Below are 24454 nucleotides of genomic sequence, written 5' to 3'. Positions count from 1 at the left end.
TCTCTTTCGCACACTCACATACACACATACATACATACATATGTACGTACACATACACACACACGCACACACACACACAGTCTAGCCCCCCACAAACTCTACTGTCACCCCTCACCTCCCAAGTGAAAATCGAACTGTGAATTCAATCTTTGATTTCAACATGACTTTACAATGTTGGGAATGGTATCAAAAAACACTGTTAAAATTACATACAAGTTGGAGATGTCAAATTTGAAACCCCTGTTGCAATTAATCGTTCCTAGGCAACCAGCTATAAATGGAACATTTCTGCCAGTCCAAAGAGCGATAGCAACTAAAACAGCCGTTATCATTTGAGAAATATTCCCAATATTGATTGAGAAGTAGATACATACATTTATTTCAAGCAACTGTAATTATTACACTGCTATTTCTTCCAGAAATGTACTGGTTGATTGCAGCTTGCTCAAACTGTGTCTGCAAGATGACAGAAGAGTACAGATCCCCACTTTCCTCTCTACCCTGCCGTGGCTACCATTGTCTTTTACAGCTCATTTAAAATGACTGAACTTGGTACTAACTTTTTGACATGTTTGAGTCCATGAGAACATGTGTCCAAGAGCAGACAGTGAGTGCCTGAGACAGGAGGAGTAACACACATACCCCCCGATGTTAGCTATGCCTGGAACCTTACCCCTGCAAACCCACATTCCCGTCTCTCCCCCAGCCCCCCTCAACCAAAAGCTTGCATGTGAAGGACTCTGAAAAGAGACTTAAAAGAGCTGTTCATTGTTGTATTTTGTAGCCACTGGTTGGCTTGTGAGGCTACCAAGGGATTCCTGCCCTCGAAGGGTAGAAAAATAATAAATTTCACAAGTAGGCCAATTACACAACAGAAACCTGGCATGGTGGCATAAGGAGAGACTGATTTTTCAAACTGACAGACATGCAAGCCAACAGACACATCTCTGCCTCTGAATATCAGTGCCAGCAAGGGTATCTCCCTGGGACAATCAATGACAAATTAATTATTTTCTGGAACCAGGATATTAGAATTGCTTTGTTTAGACTTAGTATTAGCAAGGCATTGTTGTTTAGCATTACATTTAGGAATGCAGCATTGACTAGCATTGGTGTTAGCAAGGCATTGTTGCTTAGCATTAGTGTTAGCAATTCATTGCTAGCATTAGTGTTAGCATGCCAGTATTGTTCAGCATCAGTATTAGCATTGTGACCCAGCTGGAGTTGGGGGGGGCTTTAGTAGTGAAGGGGCTCTCACAGACAGAAGCGTGTATCTGTCACACCCCCATCAAAGCGGCCTTTCAGTGTCCAGGGACAGCACTGTCATTCCACCACTGTGTGGTTCACACTATCAGGACCTGCGAGAATCATCCTTTTCTCTGGCTTTGGGTGTGTGCCATTGGGCTGGTGAAACACACATTCCAACCAGACACAACACCATCAACACAGATAGAGCAGGTCTTTTACAGAAAGTGGAAAGATTAGTAATGAAAAACTGACATAAAAGCTAATATAATATATAGGGGCGGCCTGTAGCGTAGTGGTTAAGGTAAATGACTGGGAAACACAAGGTCGGTGGTTCGAATCCCAGTGTAGCCACAATAAGATCCGCACAGCCGTTGGGCCCTTGAGCAAGGCCCTTAACCCTGCATTGCTCCAGGGGAGGATTGTCTCCTGCTTAGTCTAATCAACTGTATGTCGCTCTGGATAAGAGCGTCTGCCAAATGCCAATAATGTAATGTAATGTAATGTAATATAGAAACTAATCTTCAATCTAGAAACTAGCCATCTGAGTGGCAAGCAACTACTAAAGACGGCATACTGCCAGACTGTTGCTGTCAGTTTAAATGTGGTAATAATAGCACAGTCATGCCTGCAGTTAAACCACCCTGCATGCCGTCACTGCCAGATGGCTGAATCTACGCAGGACTGGGCTTGGCTAGTGCTCAGCTAAGAGACCTGCTGCAAGGCCGGCTGCGAAATGAAGCTCTTTTCATGGAACACATCCTTATAGATCCGTTACAGACAAGAAATGAGAGGCAGGACACTGGCCATCACCAAATGGAAAAGGTTGGACAGGGGTGGACGTATAGATGGACATAATTACTATTTAAGTGACTGTAAAGGGACTGAAAATAGTTGAAATAACCATCAATTATCACAGAAGGATGTGTCTACAATTCATCTACCAAATATCTATTCAAAGTATTGTCAATAACTATAGTAACACACATTATAGTCAAACCTCTTTGTTACAGCGTCTCTGCACAAAGCCTAATACAAATAGTGTTGAATTGAAATGGAAGGGTGGCGTGGTGGCATAGTGGTTATCACTGTTGCCTCGTAAGAAGGGATTCTTGCGGTTCTGTGTTCAGATGGTCCAGTGGGCCAGATTCTTGCTGTTTGGAGTTTCCTCCCTCACTCAAACACATGTATGTCCTGCCATTACCTTTGCCCAAGGCAATGGCCCCAGAAGTGGAGTTGATCCCCAAGCACTGTGACTGCCCACTGCTCCTAAGAAACTAGGGTGGGTCAAATGCACAGGCATGCAAAAATTACCCTATGCAGTTCAATAATATTCACTGGGCACTTTATTATGTATTTATTAGACTTCTTTATTTTTTTTTCTTAAACTTATTAGTCTTTTGCTGCTCTAGCCTATCCACTTAGAGGTTTGACGCGTTGTGTGTTCAGAGATGCTTTACAACTGTCGTAACGTGTGGTTATATGCGTTACTGTCACCTTCCTGTCAGCTTTGACCAGTCTGGCCATTCTCTTCTGACCTCTCTCATTAACAGTGCCTTTTTGCCCCCAGAACTGCTGCTCACTGGATGTTTTTCTTTCCGCACCATTCTCTGCAAACTCTAGAGACTGTTGTGCATCCCAGGAGAACAGTAGTTTCTGTGATAACCACCCTATCCGGCACCAATAATCATTCCATGGTCAAAGTCACTTAGATCACATTTCTTCCCCATTCTGACATTTGGTCTGAAATACAGCTGAACCTCTTGACCATGTCTGCATACCTGTATGCATTTAGTTGTGCCCACATGATTGGCTGATGAAATATTTACATGAACAAGCTGGTGTACCTAATAAAGTGACCACTGTGTGTATATTTCCTTATCTTATCTTTAATAAAAAATCTAAACTTTTCAGAATTTCTAACACAAGAACTTGCTTGAACATTCTGAATGGCTAAATGAGTTGGGTTGACATACGTTTGTGAAGGAGACAGCATAGACCCACTTCTGCTATGCATTCATTTAATTTGAGGGTAAATAGCCTTGTCTTTTTCTCCGGTTTGTTAGTGTTCATATATAGAAAGTAGGGAAAGTGCGATGGAAACTACGACCCATGTTATTTTCCCGACACCTCTCCAAAAAGAATCCCACCATCCTGCACCACTCTCATTGAAACTGGCCTCTCCAGAAAGCGCTCTCAAAATGTGCCAGTCCCGTTTTAACCCCTGGCCTTCTTGCATATTTAACTGGGACAGTCTTGTCCAGTAAATGGAATCATCCCGGGCTTGTAAAGCCAGATAATTGTGGCCAATTTTAAATTATGATGCTTTTTCTTGATGGGGACACCTCCCATTTCAGAACGAGCACGGAGAAAAGTGTAAACATTATTAACAGTAGCAGCTGTCCTCAGGTACGTGAAGCACTGGCTCTCCTGCTCCTTACAGGACCACAATGTTAAGTAGCTATATGAATGAGTGAATGTAAAGATGAATGACTGAATAAATGCAAGGATGGTTGGATGGATGAATGTAAGCATAAAAAGATTAATTCATGTAAAAAATAATTAATGTAAGAATGGATGATAGGGTGAGACACATCCCATGTGATATACAGACATTTTGAGAAGCCACATACAGAGAACAGACAGTGAGAATGACAGCACAGTCTGCCCTGGCAAACTATGACATCCCCTCTGGTATGCCAACAGTGGCCTGCATTTGAACCGAACAATATGTGACCACTGTATTAGGCAGGAGCTGGCTTTAAACAGCACTTCTGCATGCCAATTCAGCAGCAGACTAATAACTGCCGGAGTGAGCTCACAATACAGGTTCACGTTTCACTTTTAAAACTAGCATAGCGTGAGGAAACTCATTCCTTAGAGCAACTCAATTTAATTGATAGTACTTTTTTTAAACCTTTCACCATTTAACTTGTGCGCCGATATTCGTTGGTACAAAAGAATTTGGGGAGCAAAACTGAATGGGTAAAAAAATAGTCAGCCAGAGGGAGGCATATTTACATTATCGAAAACGAGAAAAATGAATAGTTAAATATGAAATATGAACCACATTTATAATCTCTGGTGATTATTTTAACTTCTATGAGCCATTGTATAAAACTCTGCTGAATGCCACCAATCCTATGTTGCGATCATGCATGTTAGTAAAAATGCGTTACTCATGAGTGGTATTAACTTATTACTATTAGGCAATCATCATTATAATTTGGAGATAATAGACCATTAGGTTAATAATTGTCAGTGTCAGGTCAATGGATGAGCTATGAGACCCGCTGCACATGTATGATGTGTCAGTAATTTATAGCAATCATTCTTTCTAAAAAGAGAAAGTCGCACTGGAAGAACAACAGACGCGGTTATCAATCAAATAATGATCCTTTTCGCCAGTCTGCAGCGTGGATCCAACTTATTTCGTCGTCAGTCACCCTGTTCAGCGTTTAAACGGGAATTCCATGCCTGGTTTTCCAGCGTGGATTAACCCAGTAACTATAGTAACCAGAGTGGTCTCAATTTGCGGTGGGTGGGAGAGTGAAGTTCAAAACAACAGACGAAAATGGAACATATTGGCAACAACATACCTTAAAACAGGTCCACTCAAAACATAATCATTTGAATTTCTATTCGAAATCTGATCCTGAACTAATGGAGGAATTCAAAAATTCATAGACATTTTGCCAATGTCGGTTGTACGGCTATAGCCTAATACTGGTCTATGGTCTATGATCTAAACCCCTTTCAAACAATAAAACCTCGATTCTCCGATCATTGTTCGTTGCCACGATGCAACATAATCCATCCCATGACACGGTCATTGTTTTCGGCCGAGCGCGAATGTAACCCAATACTCGAAGCCAATGACAACTGTCTCCCAACAGGTGACCGTGCAATATTTATAGCCAGCGCCTCTGAATAGCCAGCAACATAGCCAACTTGTCTGGCTACTAAATCCGAAATAGTTTTAGGGAGATTTTATATTCCGACGTAGGCGAAGTGTTGATGTCGGTATTATATCTTAACCACATTTTGTAAAATAGTCATTAATGCTACATCGCCAAGGGATTGACTATGAGAAAGATTATTCGAACTCACCTCGATCCATTTTTGCGCTTCTTGAAAAGCTGGTTCTGGAGCCGATTCAGACTGCTGATGCTGATGTTGGTGTGAATTTCGACCAATATCACAACCGGGACTGGCCATTTGCAGAACCGTGAGAGCAGGCTATTGGCCGCACTGTTGTTCAGACTTGAAATATCTATCCAGAATCGCGGGGCGAAAGAGCTGCGCAGCCAAAATGGTTTGCTAATAAAAATCTCCGGAACATGTATTTTCGACTTCAGTCCGGGAGTCTCGCCGTATCGCATTCACACGTTCCGTTGCTCCACGGAGAGCTGCACTGGGTTGGTTTTTCTCGCTATACAGTGAGGGAGACTTCTCGACTAGAGAGCTGCAGTGTGGACCAATAGCTAAATATAACCACAAACCCGAGTCCGCCATCAGCCAATGCAAAGCAAGCAACCGCCACCTCCAGCCAGTCGCTGTCACACGCCCGCGTTTGACACAAGGGGGTACAGCCTCGCACAGAGGCGCCTAAAAGAATGTTTGGAGGCGGGGGGCATCGATGTGCTCAATTTGCGCCAAGTTCCGGCCAGTTCAGGGGATATCGCGTGATTCACCTGCACCCAGTAGGTCAGTCCTGCTTTACGATATCCCTTTAAACTGGAGCATGGAGGAAATGTCGAAGTTGATTCAGTCTTACTTTCACTCACTTATAATTGCTATAAGATGAGCAAGCCGAAATTCAACAGTGGGACATGTTATACCAACCAGGCCAATTCATATTTTCATTCCAACAAAGGCCACGCAGTGATTAACAGTTTACCGATACCAATTGACAAAAATATTTTGGGCAACTCGCAGATCTCTGCCTGTCCTGTGCCAGGTGTCCAGGCGTAAAAGCACTATATCCCACAGAACTCATATGCGGCATGCATGTGTATTGGCTTCCTTTTAAACCGTGTACTATTAGAGGCAATTATTTTAGTAGACCGAAACGTTATTGGCTACGTTCTTTACATTGCCGGATTTGCCCTTTAGACCAGTTCCTTTGAATCATTTCATTTGCGTTGGGAAATCCAGCTTCTTCGGCGTGTTCGATTGCGTGGCCGGGGTGTGTATGTGCATAGGTCTATTTGTCATTCTGGAAAAAATAAAATAACCCCACTTACGATCAGTTCAAAACAAAATGGGCTCTCAATTCAAAACAGTGCAAGTAAATCAAATTAGTAAATAAGTGTCCAATAATTCAAAGTTAAATTCCATTTGTTTTTTAATGGACATGTGAGGAACATTTGATGAGCCAATACAATCTTCAAAAACAGACTGAGGGCCATCATTTCCATAGGTTTAGGTTTTTTTTTTTTTTTTTTTTTTTTTAATGAAAAGAATTGAAGGTGGTTAACATATCTGGTGCTACCAGACTGGACAACAATTTGTCAGGAGAAACCATTTAAGGTCATGAATGGAACCAATACTGGCAGAAAGTTTCAGTAACTCAGAGGGACACGGGTGCAGAAGGAAAAAGGCATTTATTAAATTCAAACTGCATAGCACTGAACAGAAAACATCTTGCAGTCTGCAAAAGCCCTGCCCAGCAGTGCACGCTAAATGCTATGGCCTTGATTAGCTAATCACATTTTTTGGTATGGTTTTGATTGGGGAAAATGACAGCAAGGCAACTTGACTACAGGTAAACAGCTGTCAAAGGCAGGTTGTGAAGCGGAGCTCAGTGTCTTTGCCACAGACATCACAACAGTGAAACAAAATCAGAGAAGATGCCCCAGAAGGGTTTAACATTTTACAGCCAACAGGAAGAGCGCCATCTCACACAGTTCTAGGCTTGGTTCGGCATGGTGTAGCTTGTGCCCATTTGGTGACAGTCTCGGGTTCCCCGGTGGAGTTAGGCCTTGCACAAGGCCACGGCGGAGAACCGAACCTCGTCCTTCTCTCGGGCTGTAAACTGACGGCAGATCTTTGCTGCATCCTGTAGAGAAAAGAAAGGCATTTTACAGGTCTGCGTCTGAATACTAGCATCCTATCCCATCCTATCCATTTAAATCAATCATTGAGCAAATAACCCATTGCACATCAACCATCTATGGGTGAAGTGAAATTAACCTTAATGGCCTAAAATATGACTATTCGCAGATGTGGGACATTACCATTACAAAGGTGTCCTTGTTTGTAGCACCATGTTTCACAGGAAACTTAATTCTTCCATCTAAGGGAAGAAAATAAGCAAGATCTGAATTTGACAGCAAGGTTAATACAGCATGAAGCAAACAAATTACAAATTAAACCAAAGCACAGAAAGTCAACTGCAAAATATTGTGCCTCACCCAGCTCGTACAGATGTCCGTCCACATTCACAAAGGTGATGAAATGGAAGTTCACCTTGTCTGCCTCAATCTGAGGAAAGGAGCAGAGTGGTCAGATGCACACACATGCTCACACAGCCTGTTGAGACCAACACATATCCACAGCCTCGGAGCTGGAGCAACTTTTTGCAATTAAACACACAATACATGTTAAGGCCTGGAAAATGGAAATGACTGTAGGAAGAGCATGTGTACCCGGCACTGCCCCTCTGCTGCGACATCATCATGGGCAGCACGGATTTCCTGGGGAGAGAATGAGAGGTTTAACCACTCAAGAGCAGCAGAGAAATGGGGTCTTATTCAAAAAGCAGACACAGGCCCGTATTCACATTCGGAGTAAGAGTGCGGATCTCAGATCAGCCCAGCCTTTCAGCTCATAATGGAAATGGGCAGATTGCACACAAGGGAAGCCTGATCCTAGGTCAGCATGCCTACCCACAGGCTCTTGAGGAGCACAGGTGATGTGCAATTCATTAGACCAGGCACGTAAATCACTCATTCCTAGGCTTTTGGCTCCCCCTAGTGGAATGCTTGATTTGTCAAATAAGCCTTGAATCTCTAAAATCTTAAACAGCATAGATCTTAAACAGCATATAGTAGTACAATATTCAACACCATGCAACAAGTGAAATTTAGCATATTCAACTTCATTGATTAATAATTAATGAAATGCTTGCTTTGAGAGTTTGTCAAGAATGTATTCATTTTAAAGCAGTGCAGGTTTGGCTCAATGCCATTTGCGGTCTATTTGACAGTGACAGTTTCAGGGACCAAGGGACCACATGTTTACTACCACTGGTTTCAGCGGTCAGTCTACATTTTAATTACAATGTTACTAATTTATTACAAGAAACTTGCTTGGCTTAATTACAGAGGCTGCTTTACTCCCATCAGACCAACTTTAGTTTCACAAACTTGCATGCACAAGAGCACCTGAAGCCAAAGACCTCTTATTGTGACTGTCCATGTCTGGTACTATGGGGAGGTCCCTGTAGAAATGATGGGTTTACCTCAGATATTACATGTCATTTGGCTGATGCTTTCATCCAAAGCGACTTAGTTGATTTAGACTAAGCAGGAGACAATCCTCCCCTGGAGCAATGCAGGGTTAAGGGCCTTGCTCAAGGACCCAATAGCTGTGCAGATCCTATTGTGGCTACACCGGAGATCAAACCACTGACTTTACAGGTCTCAGTCATGTACACTACATGTGATTAAATGCCAGGAGCAGAAATGCATCTACAGCTTGAACTCCTGGTTTCTGACATGCTGTACCTTATTACTCTCCAGGCATGAGGCTCTCCCATCTGCGGACAGGCCGGCTGTCTGGTCTAGAAATTTCTTCAGTGCTGAGTCACTGTCTGCCGTAAGAGCAAAGTAAGGGCAGACAGTCACCACCCAACCCTGCAGTCTTCCACAAAGCCAAAGACCCTGCTTTTCACACTGTTCCATCCACACTATTTCAGACAAATTCACCCATCCTGTGGGATTCATTTAGTCTGGTCCCACCCTGATAAGGGTTGGGCAGATGTTGGTAGACTACACACAGGGGTGCTCACCAAACTCCAGCTTGTCCTGGTTGTTGGCCACTGCATGCAGCAGGCCCACTGTGCCACAGGAGTTGACCACAGTCTGCCTGAGGAAGAACACTTTGGGGTCCTCTGCCCCCCCCAGCTCCGCCACCTGCTTCTCCCTGAAAGACTCGTGCTGAGGGGGAAACGGTACACATCTCAAATCCTTCACTTCCATTTCCCTACGCACTGTCACACAGCCCCAGATTCTGCCTAGAGGTGGTAACGATTAAGACGAGAACAGACTTGTACATACAACGATTCATATTGCTATACCCGTTTCTCGTATTCAAAGCTGATGGTAGTTTTGAATGTTCAACTGCAATTTCATTCTACCTGCAGTTTAAAGGGTGCCATATTTTGGAAGTGCCTTTTCTTACATCAGAGGTCCTGCACAGAAACTTCATAACCAATGGAGCCCAATTAGTCAAATTAAGCAGGCAATGCTTCCAATTTACTGCATTCAACCAGATAAATGCTTTAGTGAACCAACCTATAACCAATGCAACTTCAGAACCCGTATGGAGATATGGAGAATTGTCTAGTTAAACTTGAAAACATGAAAACTAAAGGCTCGTGGTCGCGCAGAAAACATAACCCTGAACGCGGATCCCAGCCATTTAAATGCAGAGTCCAGGACATAAGCAGAAATATTGATCACTGATCAGTCCCCATGCGCTCCCTCCCGCGGCCTGCGCAGCCAGCGCCCCACCTGTTGCGTTAGCGGAAAGAGCAGCATTACGGCACAGGACGGGGCGGGTACCGATGACAGCGACTCGTCCTCCAGCCCCAGTACATCCACGAAACGCCAAGTCTGCCGGACCCCCAGCTTGCTCAGTACCTGGAACCCAAAGCAGGGGAGAAGGTGACGCATCATTGTACAAAATAATTGGCCGTGGCTTTTAATGTATAGCTAATATTAAACCATAATGACTGGAAACGCCCAGTCTCAAGCAAACAAGTATGGAAGACGAACAATTACGATATTGACCGAATTCCATATTTCGTCTTCAAAATACTGACATTGTCGCCCCCAGTCCCCAATAGATGCTCGACCACACCCATACTGACGACAATGGCCGTAACCAGTTAACATTAACAATCCGTAAAACAGTTTAAACCAAATTGTGTATGCAAGCAGAAACGCGCAAAATTAGCCAAAACCCCAATTCCGTGACGTGAGGTGACTCAGCGTCTACGTACGTTGTTCAGCATCTGGAAAGAAATGAGAAACAGATCGAGCCAATTAGTTTAAAATGTCACATGAAACACCAATATTACACTCCAGAGAAATAAGCATCAATACCAATCATAGCTGTTAAAATATAGGCTACTGAACCTCGGGATTAATTTCCATAGGCTTCCACTCCATGGCTAGCAGGTGGGTATGGGCGTCTCTCAGAAGTAACAGCAAACACGGCGTACCACAGGGTTTTACTAACAGCGTTTCGTTATTTGTCCACAAGCCCAAGCACGCCAATTATATAGGGCGGTCCTGTCCCATTGCTGCAGCTGAAGGGGGCGTAAATGGATAATAATAACCCGGAGACTGTAATTTTAATGTTTAAGTTCCGCACAACAACGATGCAATTTGCATATTATTATTATAAATCAATATATTCCGCACAGTCTTTTCTCTTTCGAAGTAAGCATAAAGATAAGGTCGTTCTGGTCTCGTGCAAATAATAGTACGGTCCATGATCGAAAGATTCGGTTAAAAAACTGCAACGGAGAAACCAATGACGAATGTGGAAAATTAATTGTGAACCTGTTCATTTTACAAAAGAATGAATAACTTCTACAGTGTGGTTTTATTTTATAATTGGCAACTAACTTATAGTTATAAATAATTGTTTATAATATAATATCGGCTGAGATACCTCTCTCTTTTAAGGTGCTTTAATGTTTGCTAACCTGGGACATTCCCATTGCACAGAATGAGGTATTTGTCTCAGTTTATCTTTAGAATTAGACACAAACCGAAATATTAATCCAGTGACTCCTGGGATATTCCACATCTAGCATGTTTTTAATAAGACCAGGAATGGTTTTATGCATTGGAAAGATAGGCCAAGCCAAGAGAAAAGCATGAGTGATCTAATTGGAAATACTTTATCTATCATGAAATAGTAGACTGAACATTTATATGCAATTAAATAAAATAAAGGAAAAGTGTTGTGTCTAGTCTGTAACCTGTGTTACACAGCAGATCACATTTTCTTCAGCTGAATTGTAGATTCCATTTATTCAAACAATTCTGTTAATCAATTAAAGGGCATGCAATATATCGGAGTAGCTCAATAACCCTAATCCTTGATCAGTGGTGCCCAAACCTAGTCCTGGAGGACACCTCTGTATGCTGGTTTTCATTCCAACCACAATCAGAGGTAAGACGGTAAGAGTGGTTGTCTGGCAGTGAGATCACCATCCTGGGTGTGTTGAAGTGCCCCTGCGCAACCTTGCACAGCAGCCTGAGTGTGTGTGTGAATGGAATGAAGAGGAATTAATTGTAAAGTGCCTTGGACAAAAACACAATATAAATGTAGTCCATTTACAAGCAGTTCTTTCTTCATCAGTTGCTTTCCATGTTTAGAAGGATTATTTACCTTTACCCCTTTGTGCAGATTCCTATTCTGGCAACCCTTTCCCATTTTCACAGTGTGCTAATGTGAGGCTTTATAAATGAGCATCACAGAGACTTGAAATATGACCTAAATTCAGGACGTGTGTAGGCAAAAATCCAAAAATGTAGTTGTTTTCCTTTATTAAGTAATGAAAGTACAGCGAGTCACAAACAGCTAGGAGGTAAATGTACTGTATTCATAAAGCCCTTGACCACAAGTGTTCAAAAGGATGATAGGCAGAACCAATGAAGATCTATGAAGCAAAAAATATTAAAAGGTGTACCCTGGTGTTTCCTGTAAATCCTGGGTATAGAGGGGAACGTGGAATGGTTCGGGGAGACTCGCTAATACAACCTCCTGCACACCATTTGCTTATAGCCATTCATATTACATCTTGTAATTCTTGTAACACATTGTAATTCTATTTCTGAAATGCACATTGTTTAATAAATTCTATTAATTTGAACCTGCATTCTCTTGACTCTCACCACTGCACACAGTTTAGAGTTGTAACAGACATAGACGACCTAGGATACCTGCACCCCATAGTCACTCGCCTATACACCAGTGCCATCACAAGATACATAAGCATATCATTGTAGGCTATACAGGCACGTCCGCGTCTACATAGATAGATAGCGTATAGAGCCACACTATTGGCAGATGTTTGCAGTTCCTTTTGTTGAACTGTTGAACTTATCTTTTGGAGCCAGATAAACAAGAACAAAATTAAATTAACCCTGTTCCCAGTAGCATTGGTCAGACTACACGCGTTTCCTTCACCTCTCAGATACTTCCGCCTTTTGGTGTATTTGGTGGGTTCTTACACTATCCATTCATGAACATATAATTTTTTTTATGGTTCCCAAACCATTTGCCTTACAATATACCACTCGTTTTCAGAAAAAAAGTCTAAATTATATTTCCTACAGTGAAGACAAGGGGCAATTATGCTAGCTGACTATAAAGAGCTACGGGCCGACATGGCTCAGGCAGTAAGAGCAGTCGTCTGGCAATCGGAGGGTTGCTGGTTCAATCCCCTGCCCGGGCGGTGTCGAAGTGTCCCTGAGCAAGACACCTAACACCCAAATGCTCCTGACGAGCTGGTCGGGGCCTTGCATGGCAGCCAATCGGTGGCGGTGTGTGAGTGTGTGTATGAATGGGTGAATGGAGAAGCATCAATTGTACAGCGCTTTGGATAAAGGCACTATATAAATGCCTACCATTTAACTAATATTAGAACACAATTTGCTTGTGTGTTTTTTAAAGTTTTTTTTTTTATTACTTTACATTATTAAACTTCATCTCACCGGTGGTGTTATGGGTGAAAAATAGTCACTGTGCTGTTTGATATCATTATGTGCACTACACTGAACATAGTACAGAAAGCAAAGGAGAGCATTGTCGGAGATCAGAAAGAAAATAATAGACAAGCATGGTATAGGTCAGGGGTCGGCAACCCTGGTCCTGGACAGCCGCAGGGTGTGCTGGCTTTCGTTTCCACCTTAAAATAAGCAAGCGACTCAGACCCAAGAAACCAAGTGAGGTGAGTTAACCGTGTAATCAACGGCTTTCATTGATCAATTAATGCCAAGCAACAACGAAAGCCAGCACACCCTGCGGCTCTCCAGGACCAGGGTTGCCGACCCCTGGTATAGGTAAAGGCGGCCTGTAGCGTAGTGGTTAAGGTACATGACTGGGACCCGCAAGGTCAGTGGTTCGATCCCCGGTGTAGCCACAAGATCCGCACAGCCGTTGGGCCCTTGAGCAAGGCCCACATTGCGCCAGGGGAGGATTGTCTCCTGCTTAGTCTAATCAACTGTAAGTCACTCTGGATAAGAGCATCTGCCAAATGCCATTAATGTAATGTAATGTAATGGCTACAAGACCCGTGACAACAGTTGCAAATATTAAGAAGTTTAAGGTGCATGGAACTGTAACCAACCTTCCTGAGCATGGCTGCAAAAGGAAAATTGACCCAGAAGGATAGTCCGAATGGTAGAAAGAACCAAGGATAACTGCCAAAGAGATACAAGCTTAACTCCGAGGTGAAGGTATGTCAAATTCTGATCGCACCATCCATTGTTTTTTGAGCAAAAGTGGGCTCCATTAAAGAAGAGGAGGCCTTTTGAAAGAAAAACATGAAAAATACAGACTGGAATTGCTAAAATACATATTAACAAGCCACATTCTGGGAGAATATCCTTTTGACAGATGAGTCAAAACTGAAGTTTTTTGGCAAGTCACATCAGCTCTATGTTCTCAAATGAAAAATGAAGTTTTTAAAGAAAAGAACACCATACCTACAGTGAAACATGGAGGAGGCTCAGTTATGCTTTGGGGCTGCTTTGCTGCGCCTGGCACAGGGTGCCTCGAATCTCTGCAGGGCACAATTAAATCTCAGGACTATCAAGGCATTCCAGGGTGAAATGTACTGCCCAGTTTCAGAAAGCTCTGTCTCAGTTGCAGATCATGGGCTCTCAAACTGGATAATAACCCAAAACACACAGCTAAAAGCACCTAAGAATGGATAAGAAGAAAACATTGGAATATTCTGAAGTGGCCTTCTATGAGTCCTGATCTGAATTCTATAAAACATCTTTGAAAAGAGCTTAAACTTGCAGTCTGGAGAAGGCACCCATCAAACCTGAGACTGGAGCATTTTTCTCAGGAAAAGTGGGCCAAACTACCTTTTAACAGGTGCAGAAGTCTCATTAAGAGTTACAGAAAACATTTGATTGCAGTGATTGCCTCTAAAGGTAATATATTAGGTTAAGGGTCCCATCATTTTTGTCCAAGCCATTTTAATTTGATTTATTATTTACAATATTATGTTGAATTAAAACAAAGTCTGATTTCTATTAAATATGGAATAAACAATGGTGGATGCCAATTACTTGTCAGTTTCAAGTAATTTAATTACATGTCATTAAAGCAGGAGACAATTCTCCCCTGGAGCAATGCAGGGTTAAGGGCCTTGCTCAAGGGCCCAACGGCTGTGCGGATCATATTGTGGCTACACCGGGGTTGAACCTTGCGGGTCCCAGTCATGTACCTTAGCCACTGCGCTACAGGCTGCCCAAGATCAGAGAAAATTGTGCATTCTTAATTTTTTTTGTGGCGGGGTACTAACAGATTTGACCACGTCTGTCGGTACCACCATGAGTATCCATTTGTAATGTGAAGAATGTTCCTTTACTTGTCCGAATAATATTCCATACTTAAAAGCTCAACTGAAGGCTTAGAGATATTTGACAACATCTCTTTGCAAAGGTCTCCGGCCATAACACAGTGACCTTGAAAAGGTCTGGGAGAAACCTGGAACAATTATATTTATAACCAGACAATACCAGATACAGGATTATCTTTGAATAATCTCTTTACCATTGAAGAGGATGTGTCTGTTCCTCCTTGTCTGTGTGTGCATGTGTGCTCTCTCTCCTTAAAGATATGATCAATGGCCTCATAGATAGTGAATCAATTGTACATGTTGGAATAGACAGATGCTGCTGCAAAATAAATTTGACAAGAGCAAACAAGCCTTATTTAAAGATCCCAATGTTGCGAGAAATCTGTGTAAAGTTATTCATGCCACGCTCCCACACAATGATACTGTGCTATAGCCTAGTGGCTAAGGTGAGCTGGAGGGTTGGTGGTTCAAGCCCCGGTATAGTCACAAAAACATGAGTGCAATTGCTGGGCCCCTAACCCCGACATTGCTCCAGGCCCCTGCTTTGTCTAATCAACTATAAATCGCTTTGGATAATAACCATCAACGAAATAATTATGTGCTTGTCTGTGAGAAGAAAAGGAGTTCCTGTGATGTTGTATATGGGCATAATAATGTGAAGAGGAGCAGTTGTGATGACAGATCAAGAGGTATTCTTTTTGAGTGTGTGAGGGACAGATACCTGTAGCTAGAGACCAATGGATAGATATAGATAAAGAGCAAGAGAGAGAGAGAAATAGAGAGGGTGTGTGTGTTCAAGGCAGTGACACTTGCAAATAAATCCCCCGTCCCTCTGAACTGCATATATTACATTTCTCTATGCGGACCCTCTAACTCAACCGACAAGCCAACAGAGAATTTTATTGATTTTATACTTTCATTTGATTTTAAGTATTGTTCTCTTTCGTGGCATTGTCTGTATCTGAATGTTTTTGTTTTTACTGCCGTAAATCACTTTGTACTGTATGTTCAAAAAGAGCTATACAAAGTTAATACTATCATTACTAACATAGCTTAGAATACTTCTCAATTTAAAATCCTCAACACACACCATAGTACTATAGTACTATTGGTGCACCTGGCGAGTTGCTGGCGTACTGGCCGTGGCTGCTGAATGTTTCCATTTCCATCGTCAAGCAAGGGGTGCACAGATCAAGCTGTGTGGCGTAGGTGGAAAATGGGCTGGATTATGCTCACAAAATTATTAGTGGGTATGATGCACCTTGATTCATTCATAGCAAATGAACTTAAGATCCATGCATATTGTGTAGGTTGTATTGGCAATTTCCATTGTCTCTACAAATAGAATGGAAGATGAGGATAAGGCGGATGTTTCTCCCAAAAAGTTGTTTTTCCTCAACATTTATTATGGGCTAGTTTTAATTCCCCATAAACCTGTAGCTCAATATTTTAAACATGCTCTTCAAATTTTACTACATAAAAATAGGGCAGATCATAACATAGGCTACCAAGCCATTCACAGCGTGAATGACTCAGTATGAAGTGTTGTTGAAATGAAAGAAAAACATACCGTACTGTCAGGAAAGTGAAGTTTAAGGTGAAATATGGTTAACTGTATTACTCCGTAACTGTATTCCTTGCTAGAGAGGGATAATTTTGGTGAAATCAATTTTTTAATTAAATGTTTGATTTTGGTTGGTTCTATTGAAACATAATAAAGTACAGTATTTTTCACATGTTGGCATTTTAGGTTTCTCAATAATGATATTGTTTAACTTTATTATTGTATTATCTGTATTATAGTATTATTTGTGCAATTGCCAATCAGGGATGTCAACAATTCTGGAGGCCATTGTATATTGGCCTAAATATTTGAAATAGCAATTACCCTGCAATTTGTTTAGCAGAAAGAAACACAAACAGTTTTTTTATTTTAAACTTTATTTACATAATTAGTAAACTACTGGCTCATCTGAACAATGATGTTAAGAGAGATCTTAACCAGGATGATGTCAGACCATGGGGCTATTAGGACAAGACGGTCTATGGCTTCTGATCTCCAGACTCCAACTTGGGAGTGTCTGTGGGCTGGCGGTGGGCGGGGAAAACCTCCCAGGGGCTGTTCAGGTCAAATTTGCGGAACTCCTGAGATAGTTCCACAGGCTCAGCTACCACCCTCTTCACCTCATCATCATAACGCAGCTGGAGAATACAGCGATGCCAACGGTTACATAGTAAAACCATGTACAATGACTTGCATAATGGTAGCAAACAAAAAAAAAATCTAAACACTGATGTTAAGTCATTGGGGCCACTAATACTAAGTGACAATGACAATGGGCCATTATGAACAGGATTACAAAGCCACTCATTCAAGAGAAAGTCAATAAACTTAGTTTAGCTGGGGATTAGTGCCAAGTATTTGCCCACTTCCTGATTTATCATTGCAGATTTGTCACACTGAATGGGTTCAGGTCTTGAAGATTATTAGGGTAAGACACATGCAACATTGCTAATTACAAATTTTATAATGTGGAAAAGTTCATTTTTTTTCCATAATTTAATTTAAAAAGTGAAACTTTCATATATCCTAGATTCATTACAGCGTTCATTCATTGTCTTAATCTTGATAATTATGGCTTACAGCTCATGAAAATAAAAAATCCAGTATCTCAAAATATTAGAATATTACATAAGGATTTATAATACAGAAATGTCGACCTTCTGAAAAGAATTTTCATTCATGCACAATACTTGGTCGGGGCTCCTTTTGCACAAATTACTGCATTAATGCGGCGTGGCATAGAGGCAATGAGCCTGTGGCACTGCTGAGGTGTTATGGAAGCCCAGTTTGCTTTGATAGCAGCCTTCAGCTCATCTGTATAGCTGGGTCTGGTGTCTCTCAACTTCCTCATGAAAATACCCCATAGATTCTCTATGGGGTTCAGGTCAGGTGAGTTGGCTCGCCAATCAAGCACAGTAATACCATGGTCAGCAAACCAGTTACTAGTAGTATTGGCACTGTGGGCAGGTGCCAAGTCCTGCTGTAAAAGGAAATCAGTATTTCCGTAAAGCTTGTCAGCAGATGAAGTGCTCTAAAATCTCCTGGTAGACGGCTGCGTTGACTCTGGACTCTGGACAGTGGACCAACACCAGTAGATGACATGGCACCCCAAATCATCACTGACTATGGAAACTTGACACTAGACTTCAAGGAACTTGGATTCTGTGCCTCTGCACTCTTCCTCCAGAATCTGGGACCTTGACTTCCAAATAAAATGCTAAATGTACTTTCATCTGAAAAAAGGACCACTGAGCAACGGTCCAGTTCTTTTTCTCCTTAGCCCAGGTAAGACGCTTCTGATGTTGTCTCTGGTTCAGTAGTGGCTTAACACTAGGAATGTCCACTCCTTGTGAAATTCCCCCAAGTTCTTGAATCGGCTTTGCTTGACAGTCCTCACAAGGCTGCGGTCATCCCTGTGGCTTGTGCACCTTTTACACAAGCACCCTGTGAACAGCCAATGACCTTCTGTGGCTTACCCTCCTTGTGGAGTGTGTCAATGAGTGTCTTCTGGACAACTGTCAAGTCAGCCCCATGATTGCCCGACCAAGTATTGAGTGTATAAATGAACATACTTTTCAGAAGGTCGACATTTCTGTATTATAAATCCTTTTTTTGATTGGTCTTGTGTAATATTCTAATATTTTGAGATACTAGATTTTTGATTTTCATGAGCTGTAAGTCATAATCATCAAGATTAAAACAAAAAAGGCTTCATGTATAATGAATCTAGAATATATGAAAGTTTCACTTTTTGAATTAAATGAGATGCACATATACTAGTTTTGCTTGACAGCAATTTTGATGAGAACAAAAACAGCTACAGAAATATGAGTGCATTTAAGTCTAGTTTGCCTGAGTGACAGGTTCCTTCTACTTCTCTCTTACCTCAACATATCCTGAGAGAGGAAAATCCTTTCTGAATGGATGCCCTTCAAATCCATAATCTGTGAGAATCCTTCGGAGATCTGGATGGTTTGCAAAGAAAACTCCGTACATGTCCCACACCTGAAAACAAAATATACAAGCAACATCAGCCCTGTAGAGGAGTTATAGGCTTTCATCAGTCGAGTTTGTATTTCATATCATTTGAAATGCTCCATAAATGAACAAACATCTGTGAGGCAAACAACATTCTTAAAAATATTTTTTCAATACTATAAAGCCAGTTATTGTGTCTTCTCAGTTTCATGTTTTTTTTCCACTGAATGTGATACCAGCCAGGGCTACTTTGTGAATTTTGTAGATTCATGATGTCAGGTTATGTGTGCTCCTGCCATTGGCTGCCTTACTCAGTGCAGGCAGTTTCCTTCATCAGTTCGAGCTGGTGAAGTTAGACCGTACGCCATAGAAGCTCGTTAGAGAAAATCTATAACTGATCTGGTGAAAGTGGGCTACAAATGCAATTAAATATTTGGCTTCAGACAGCAGCAAGTACCTAGTTAGCCTATGCCCTGGCCCGACTCTGGTTTCGAGTCATTATCCTGCAGGACAATTTACCTACAAAGTCCTCAATCTCAATTGACATTACAAGCATTAGTAAAGATTTATTTTGAAGCTGGACTCTTACCTCCCTCTCATACCAGTTTCCAGCCTGATGGACAGAGACCGAGGAGTCTAAAGGGGTCAGTTCGTCCGTGTATGTCTTCACTCGGATCCGGGAGTTGTAACGAAGTGAGAGCAGGTTGTATACGATCTGTCAAACGCACAAGACAATCAAGGCCATCTGTGAAAGCAGGCACCTTTACATGGCACATATTGCATATGTACGCACAATGTATGTTTATGGCCATAGGTTTGTGTAGCTTTCAGTATCGCTCCATTTGTTGACAGATGCTTGAAAAAGACATAACCAAAATAAAATGGTTACTATTCTTGAACCCTTTGACTACAGGCATAATCCTGGTCTCTTCTGAAAGGTAACCCTTTGGAGTTTGTTTTCCAGAATGACTCTAAATATTACTAAAACAAAGTTACAAATGCTCAAACACACTGAAAATATTTTCAGCACTTGACTGGATACAGATTACTGTAGCTATGGCTGGCATCCTTAGAAACAATGAGAGTCACAACACTGGACAAACCCCATTTCAAATTTGAGGACAATATCACCAAAAATGAGCATACTACCACATTACTACCACATTAGCTTACCAAACTAGATCACATTGTTGCTAGTCAAATAATGTTAAGTTACTAAAAACTAGCTACAGAAGTTAGAAAACGGCCGGCCAAACAAAACCTGATAAAAAAATAATAATAATAAATAATAAAAATAATTTTTGATTATTCAAAAATAATCAAATTCACAATATTTGTTTTGTGAATTCAAAATAATGATTTGTATGGCTTTTCCTAAAACTTTGAGAATTTTACTTGGTCCTTAGCCTAAAAATACCCCAAACTTCAAGCACATGTCCTGTTGTTGTGTTTATTTTCTGTTTGTCGTGCTGCAGTGCGCTTCGCTTTATTTTATTTATTGCAATCGCTGATTTTTTCAATTACCATGTGTTCTCCATGACTGGAAGAATACTATACAAATTTCCAGGTTTTGCAGGATGCATGTTCACCCCAAGCTAGTAAACCACATGGCTGGAAGAATATTTCTGACTCATATAATCTGAGAACATGATGTATGAATATAAGAAAATGTCAAATAAAAAAGATCCAATCCAGATATGAGACAAGCATGAATAGAATTTCATTGTACAACCTTCAAAATCATTACATGATGAATCATTACATGCATCAATTTTGGAAGTCAGTCATTTCTGAAAATGCCATTACAAAAACGTCACTGAACTGCTCAAGCAAAGTTACGAGTTTTTAAGGAAACCAAACTTGAACACTACCCTATGTCTGATGAAGTAAACAGTGAAAATAGAGCTGTGAGCAATGCAGAGGGTGGTGATCGGCTATACCTCAAAGCGATTCTGGCGTGTTGGGATATCCACTGCAGTGAGGTCTGTCATGTTCCTGAACTGGGCATTGGTGTGATCCCGCAGGAACGTGAGCACAGGAACGATCCCATCAGGGTGTATCATTACCTCTAGCTCATTGAAACAAGTCACCTAGAAAATCAGTTACAGTCTTTTCCACCTGTTCACATAACAACATTTAAACACTGCATTGTCCATTCCTAATTACAATGACTTTTCAGTGCCAGATAACAGAAAACATAATTGAAAAACGTAATTGCTTTCTTTCTTACCTGGACTTGCTGCACATACTTAGGGAGCATCTCTGCAACATACCCTCCAAAAGCTGAAAGGTGGTCTTGTGTAACGGTATCCTTGGGCCTGACGGTGGCTGCATCCGAAAAGGTATCAAATAGTTATCCTAAATTGTAATGTAACATTTTCCATTCATTATATTTTTTAACAGGGAGGAAGGTTTTACAGCTTACAATGATTAAGTTGAGCTCTATTGAGACATAAACAAAATCAATAAGCACACCTTACATTACATTACAATAGCTGTCATAATAATTTTTATAAATACACCATATACACACATGATCACCAGTAATTAGCTAATTAACCAACCCTTCCTCAGTACTCATCAAAATAGCATGTAAGAGTTCCAAGCTTAAAAGCTCACGTCTGATCTCAGCCGAAGTAGTCTCCAACCTTGCATGCTGACCAGCATTCCAATAGGCAGCTGAAAAAGAAATACATTAACTAATTATTTAGTTAAAACCAGTCTGCCGTTTTCAGTGGTTATTTGCAGTTGTAACAAACAGACCAGTTGTCTTGGTCATACGAAGTTCACTTAAGTCTGATGCAGAGTTAAAATTCAAATAAAAAATTATAAAAAGCCGGATGTAGCCTAATGTTAAAACATTAGTGCATGTTAACTAAAGACAGTTTCATTAAAACCAAATAAAATGAAAACAGTTCGACCTGCCGATTGATATGACACTTGTGTCGTCTGGCAGTCGGAGGGTTGCCAATTCAATCCCCACCTTGGTTGTGTCAAAGTGTCCCTGAGCAAGACAACTAACCCCCAATTGCTCCCAACGAGCTGGTTGGTGCCTTGCATGGCAGCCAATCGCCATTGGTGTGTGCCTGAGCGTGTGTGTGTGAATGAGAAGCATCAATTGTACAGTGCTTTGGATAATGGTGCAATATAAATGCAGACCATTTACGATTTCATAAGACCTTTTATCCTCTCCCTAATATTAGGGGTGTAATATCTTGCGGCTAAATGACTGCTACTGTATTTGTTGAGCTTCTGTCTTAGCAATTGAGACAATCTTTGACAAAGTTCTGAGTATCCCAGCACAGGGGCAGGATTCCACCTCCTCCTGGTGGTTGGTTTTGGCATGTTTTCTATGTTGTTTGTAGCTTACATTGAACTCTACAATGGTAGCTTACCACCTGCCACCCAAGCCTAAAGATGCAAAGCCAGATTGCTTGTCCGTGTTACTCTGTGTTGAACTGTCCATCATGTACCGCCTGGAGAAAGCTTGCATCTGCCTCTGGGTGCCCATCCATTATGTCTCTCAAACTAGCTACAGGTCTTGCAGACAAAATATTCAATTCCTCTTCCAAAGACAAAATTCCTTCTGTTGACCACTGGGAGAACATCAGGGGAGAGTTGATTCAGGGCAGGAAACATATCAGTCTGTGGCGCTGTTCCTGGCTGCTTCGGCTTCCTCCAGCTCCAACACCAACGTAGCCCTGTTGACGCTTATGCCCCCCACGGCCCTCTCCAAAGACAGCCACCTGATGATGGCTGTTTAAGGAAACATCTTGGAGTTCCCGTAATCGAAGTGGTTGAGTTGTGATGGAAACTATCAATGTTCTTGACAACTTAGTGCATCTTGTACTGTGTGTACCACAGTGAACACTAACCATGCATGGGCTATCACAACGTAACTATTGTGTTACTCCAGTCTTATGCCCTACCATCACAGCTGCCAGCCCAAAGAGTCTGCTTAGGTCCACATTAAGGCGCGCAAGCACCTCTACTATTTTATCAGTAATGTACTCAGCAGTACCGGAGTGCACCATGCAGTTGCCAATGAACATAGAACTATGATGAAACATTCAAAATAAGTGTTGCATATAAAATATGAATCAAGATTCAGCAACTATATTGCTTATTTTTCGCCTCAAATGTTTTGTCAACAGCGTTCTTTGGTGTGTAAGCGCCTTCAAGGTAGTATATGCTTAGCCGTCTAACCACTGTCTGCATATGCGTTGCAAAAATCTACATGGTTCCCATTAAAGGCTTATTATTGCGTAGTTTCTGATCGTTATAGAATAAAGAGGAAACCATTTGCATTGAGTCAGTGATGATAGGCTCGTTGTACAGAGCTACGATCAGTTGCTGCCAACTGTAGTTTTTTTTGTTGTTGTTTTTTTTCATGTTTGCTGAGATGATTTTAGCTACCCGCGAAATGGAACACGTTTTCATCGTTAAGCGTCGCAGCAGGTATGGGCAGTTTAAACGCAAAATATTCGCAGAATAGGAATTTTCGTATCATTTATTCGTTACGACCCTGATTTGGTTAGCTGAACAGAGTAAGGTCAATGGTTTCGTTCACGAATGACACAGACCTAACACATTTCCACATTAAATATCATGCCCAGTCTTCAGAAGTAATGCACAGCATATCATTTCGAAGACATTTGAAAAATAACATTGACATTATCTACTTACAATTAAAACTTCTACTCAGCCCTCCACAAAGAAGACGAACGAAGGAAGCCGCCATATTTATCTGTCAATTTTAGAAGCAAGCCACAATAAGAAAGTGACTTCCGGTAACAACTAGAGAGAGACATTTCACAATAAAAGAAATCTGACTTTCCGATTCTTTCTTATGTAGAACTGAACGCAAAAATGGCACGTGACATCTGCTATTTCTGCAATTATAACATTATTTTATTATTGAACATATTTACATTCTTCATAAATACATTGAATCACTTTCAAACTAATTTGTTACTGCCACATTTGACTCTACAGTCTGTGAGCACCTTGCTATATTGTTAAGTTAAAGATTGAAATTAAGTTCTAAATTCGATAAATGCAACCTGAGTTGTTGGATGTGACTATAATTCGAATGTTTTAGATCACCCAGAACATACTTTTATTTTGATGGAAAAATATAAATAATAAACCAGAAGTATATAGGGAGGTAAAGCGGATGTAAACTCCATATTATATAGAGTAGCGTTGAAATTCAAAGTATTTTAAAGCATTTAAAAACATAGCTTATGCAGAATACGATGGTATTTAAATTCCTTAAAAATCATGTTTTGCGTTTTTAGATCGCCGAGAAAGGCTAAAACTCAGTC

The 24454-nt window shown here is 41.2% G+C and overlaps 3 protein-coding genes across 8 annotated transcripts in view; all 3 read right to left on the bottom strand.

The window, feature by feature from the left end:
- Window positions 1-5676, bottom strand: part of limch1a (LIM and calponin homology domains 1a) — a 46829-nt gene extending 41153 nt beyond the window's left edge. For all 6 annotated transcript variants that reach the window (XM_061246192.1, XM_061246196.1, XM_061246194.1 and 3 more), the window contains exon 1: window positions 5356-5676. In XM_061246192.1, the coding sequence (XP_061102176.1) occupies window positions 5356-5463 (108 nt within the window). In that variant the 5' untranslated portion in view covers window positions 5464-5676. The remainder of the gene's footprint in view (window positions 1-5355) is intronic.
- Window positions 5677-6834: 1158 nt separating this feature from the next.
- On the bottom strand, window positions 6835-10753 carry uchl1 (ubiquitin carboxyl-terminal esterase L1 (ubiquitin thiolesterase)). Its single transcript, XM_061245495.1, has 9 exons — window positions 10611-10753; window positions 10475-10486; window positions 9984-10112; window positions 9260-9407; window positions 8976-9061; window positions 7896-7943; window positions 7662-7731; window positions 7485-7543; window positions 6835-7306 (listed from the first exon to the last, which is right to left on the bottom strand). The coding sequence occupies exons 1-9, from the start codon at window positions 10641-10643 to the stop codon at window positions 7223-7225; spliced, it is 669 nt and encodes a 222-aa protein (XP_061101479.1). The 5' UTR covers window positions 10644-10753; the 3' UTR covers window positions 6835-7222.
- A 6270-nt stretch (window positions 10754-17023) lies between these two features.
- On the bottom strand, window positions 17024-23894 carry ndufs3 (NADH:ubiquinone oxidoreductase core subunit S3). The gene is made up of 7 exons (XM_061246313.1): window positions 23814-23894; window positions 21747-21806; window positions 21358-21455; window positions 21068-21217; window positions 19717-19842; window positions 19035-19154; window positions 17024-17287 (listed from the first exon to the last, which is right to left on the bottom strand). Exons 1-7 carry the CDS (start codon window positions 23866-23868, stop codon window positions 17129-17131), a joined length of 768 nt encoding a protein of 255 aa, XP_061102297.1. The 5' UTR covers window positions 23869-23894; the 3' UTR covers window positions 17024-17128.
- Window positions 23895-24454: the final 560 nt, after the last annotated feature.

The sequence above is a fragment of the Conger conger genome, chromosome 6, assembly GCF_963514075.1.
Source record: "Conger conger chromosome 6, fConCon1.1, whole genome shotgun sequence".
Taxonomy (NCBI): domain Eukaryota; kingdom Metazoa; phylum Chordata; class Actinopteri; order Anguilliformes; family Congridae; genus Conger; species Conger conger.
This window is presented reverse-complemented; position numbering and strand designations above follow the sequence as displayed.

What these genes read in the sequence shown, in the direction of transcription:
- uchl1 (XM_061245495.1), bottom strand. Translation starts at nt 10,643, where the DNA reads ATGGAGTGGAAGCCTATGGAAATTAATCCCGAG. An exon ending in CAGCAGAGGGGCAGTGCCGG is followed by an intron (nt 7,732 to 7,895) that starts GTACACATGCTC and finishes TCCTTTCCTCAG; the next exon opens with ATTGAGGCAGACAAGGTGAA. An exon ending in ACAAGGACACCTTTGTAATG is followed by an intron (nt 7,307 to 7,484) that starts GTAATGTCCCAC and finishes TTTTCTCTACAG; the next exon opens with GATGCAGCAAAGATCTGCCG.
- ndufs3 (XM_061246313.1), bottom strand. Translation starts at nt 23,868, where the DNA reads ATGGCGGCTTCCTTCGTTCGTCTTCTTTGTGGAGGGCTGAGTAGAAGT. An exon ending in GCTGAGTAGAAGTTTTAATT is followed by an intron (nt 21,807 to 23,813) that starts GTAAGTAGATAA and finishes TTTCTTTTTCAG; the next exon opens with CTGCCTATTGGAATGCTGGT. An exon ending in AGTATGTGCAGCAAGTCCAG is followed by an intron (nt 21,218 to 21,357) that starts GTAAGAAAGAAA and finishes CTGATTTTCTAG; the next exon opens with GTGACTTGTTTCAATGAGCT.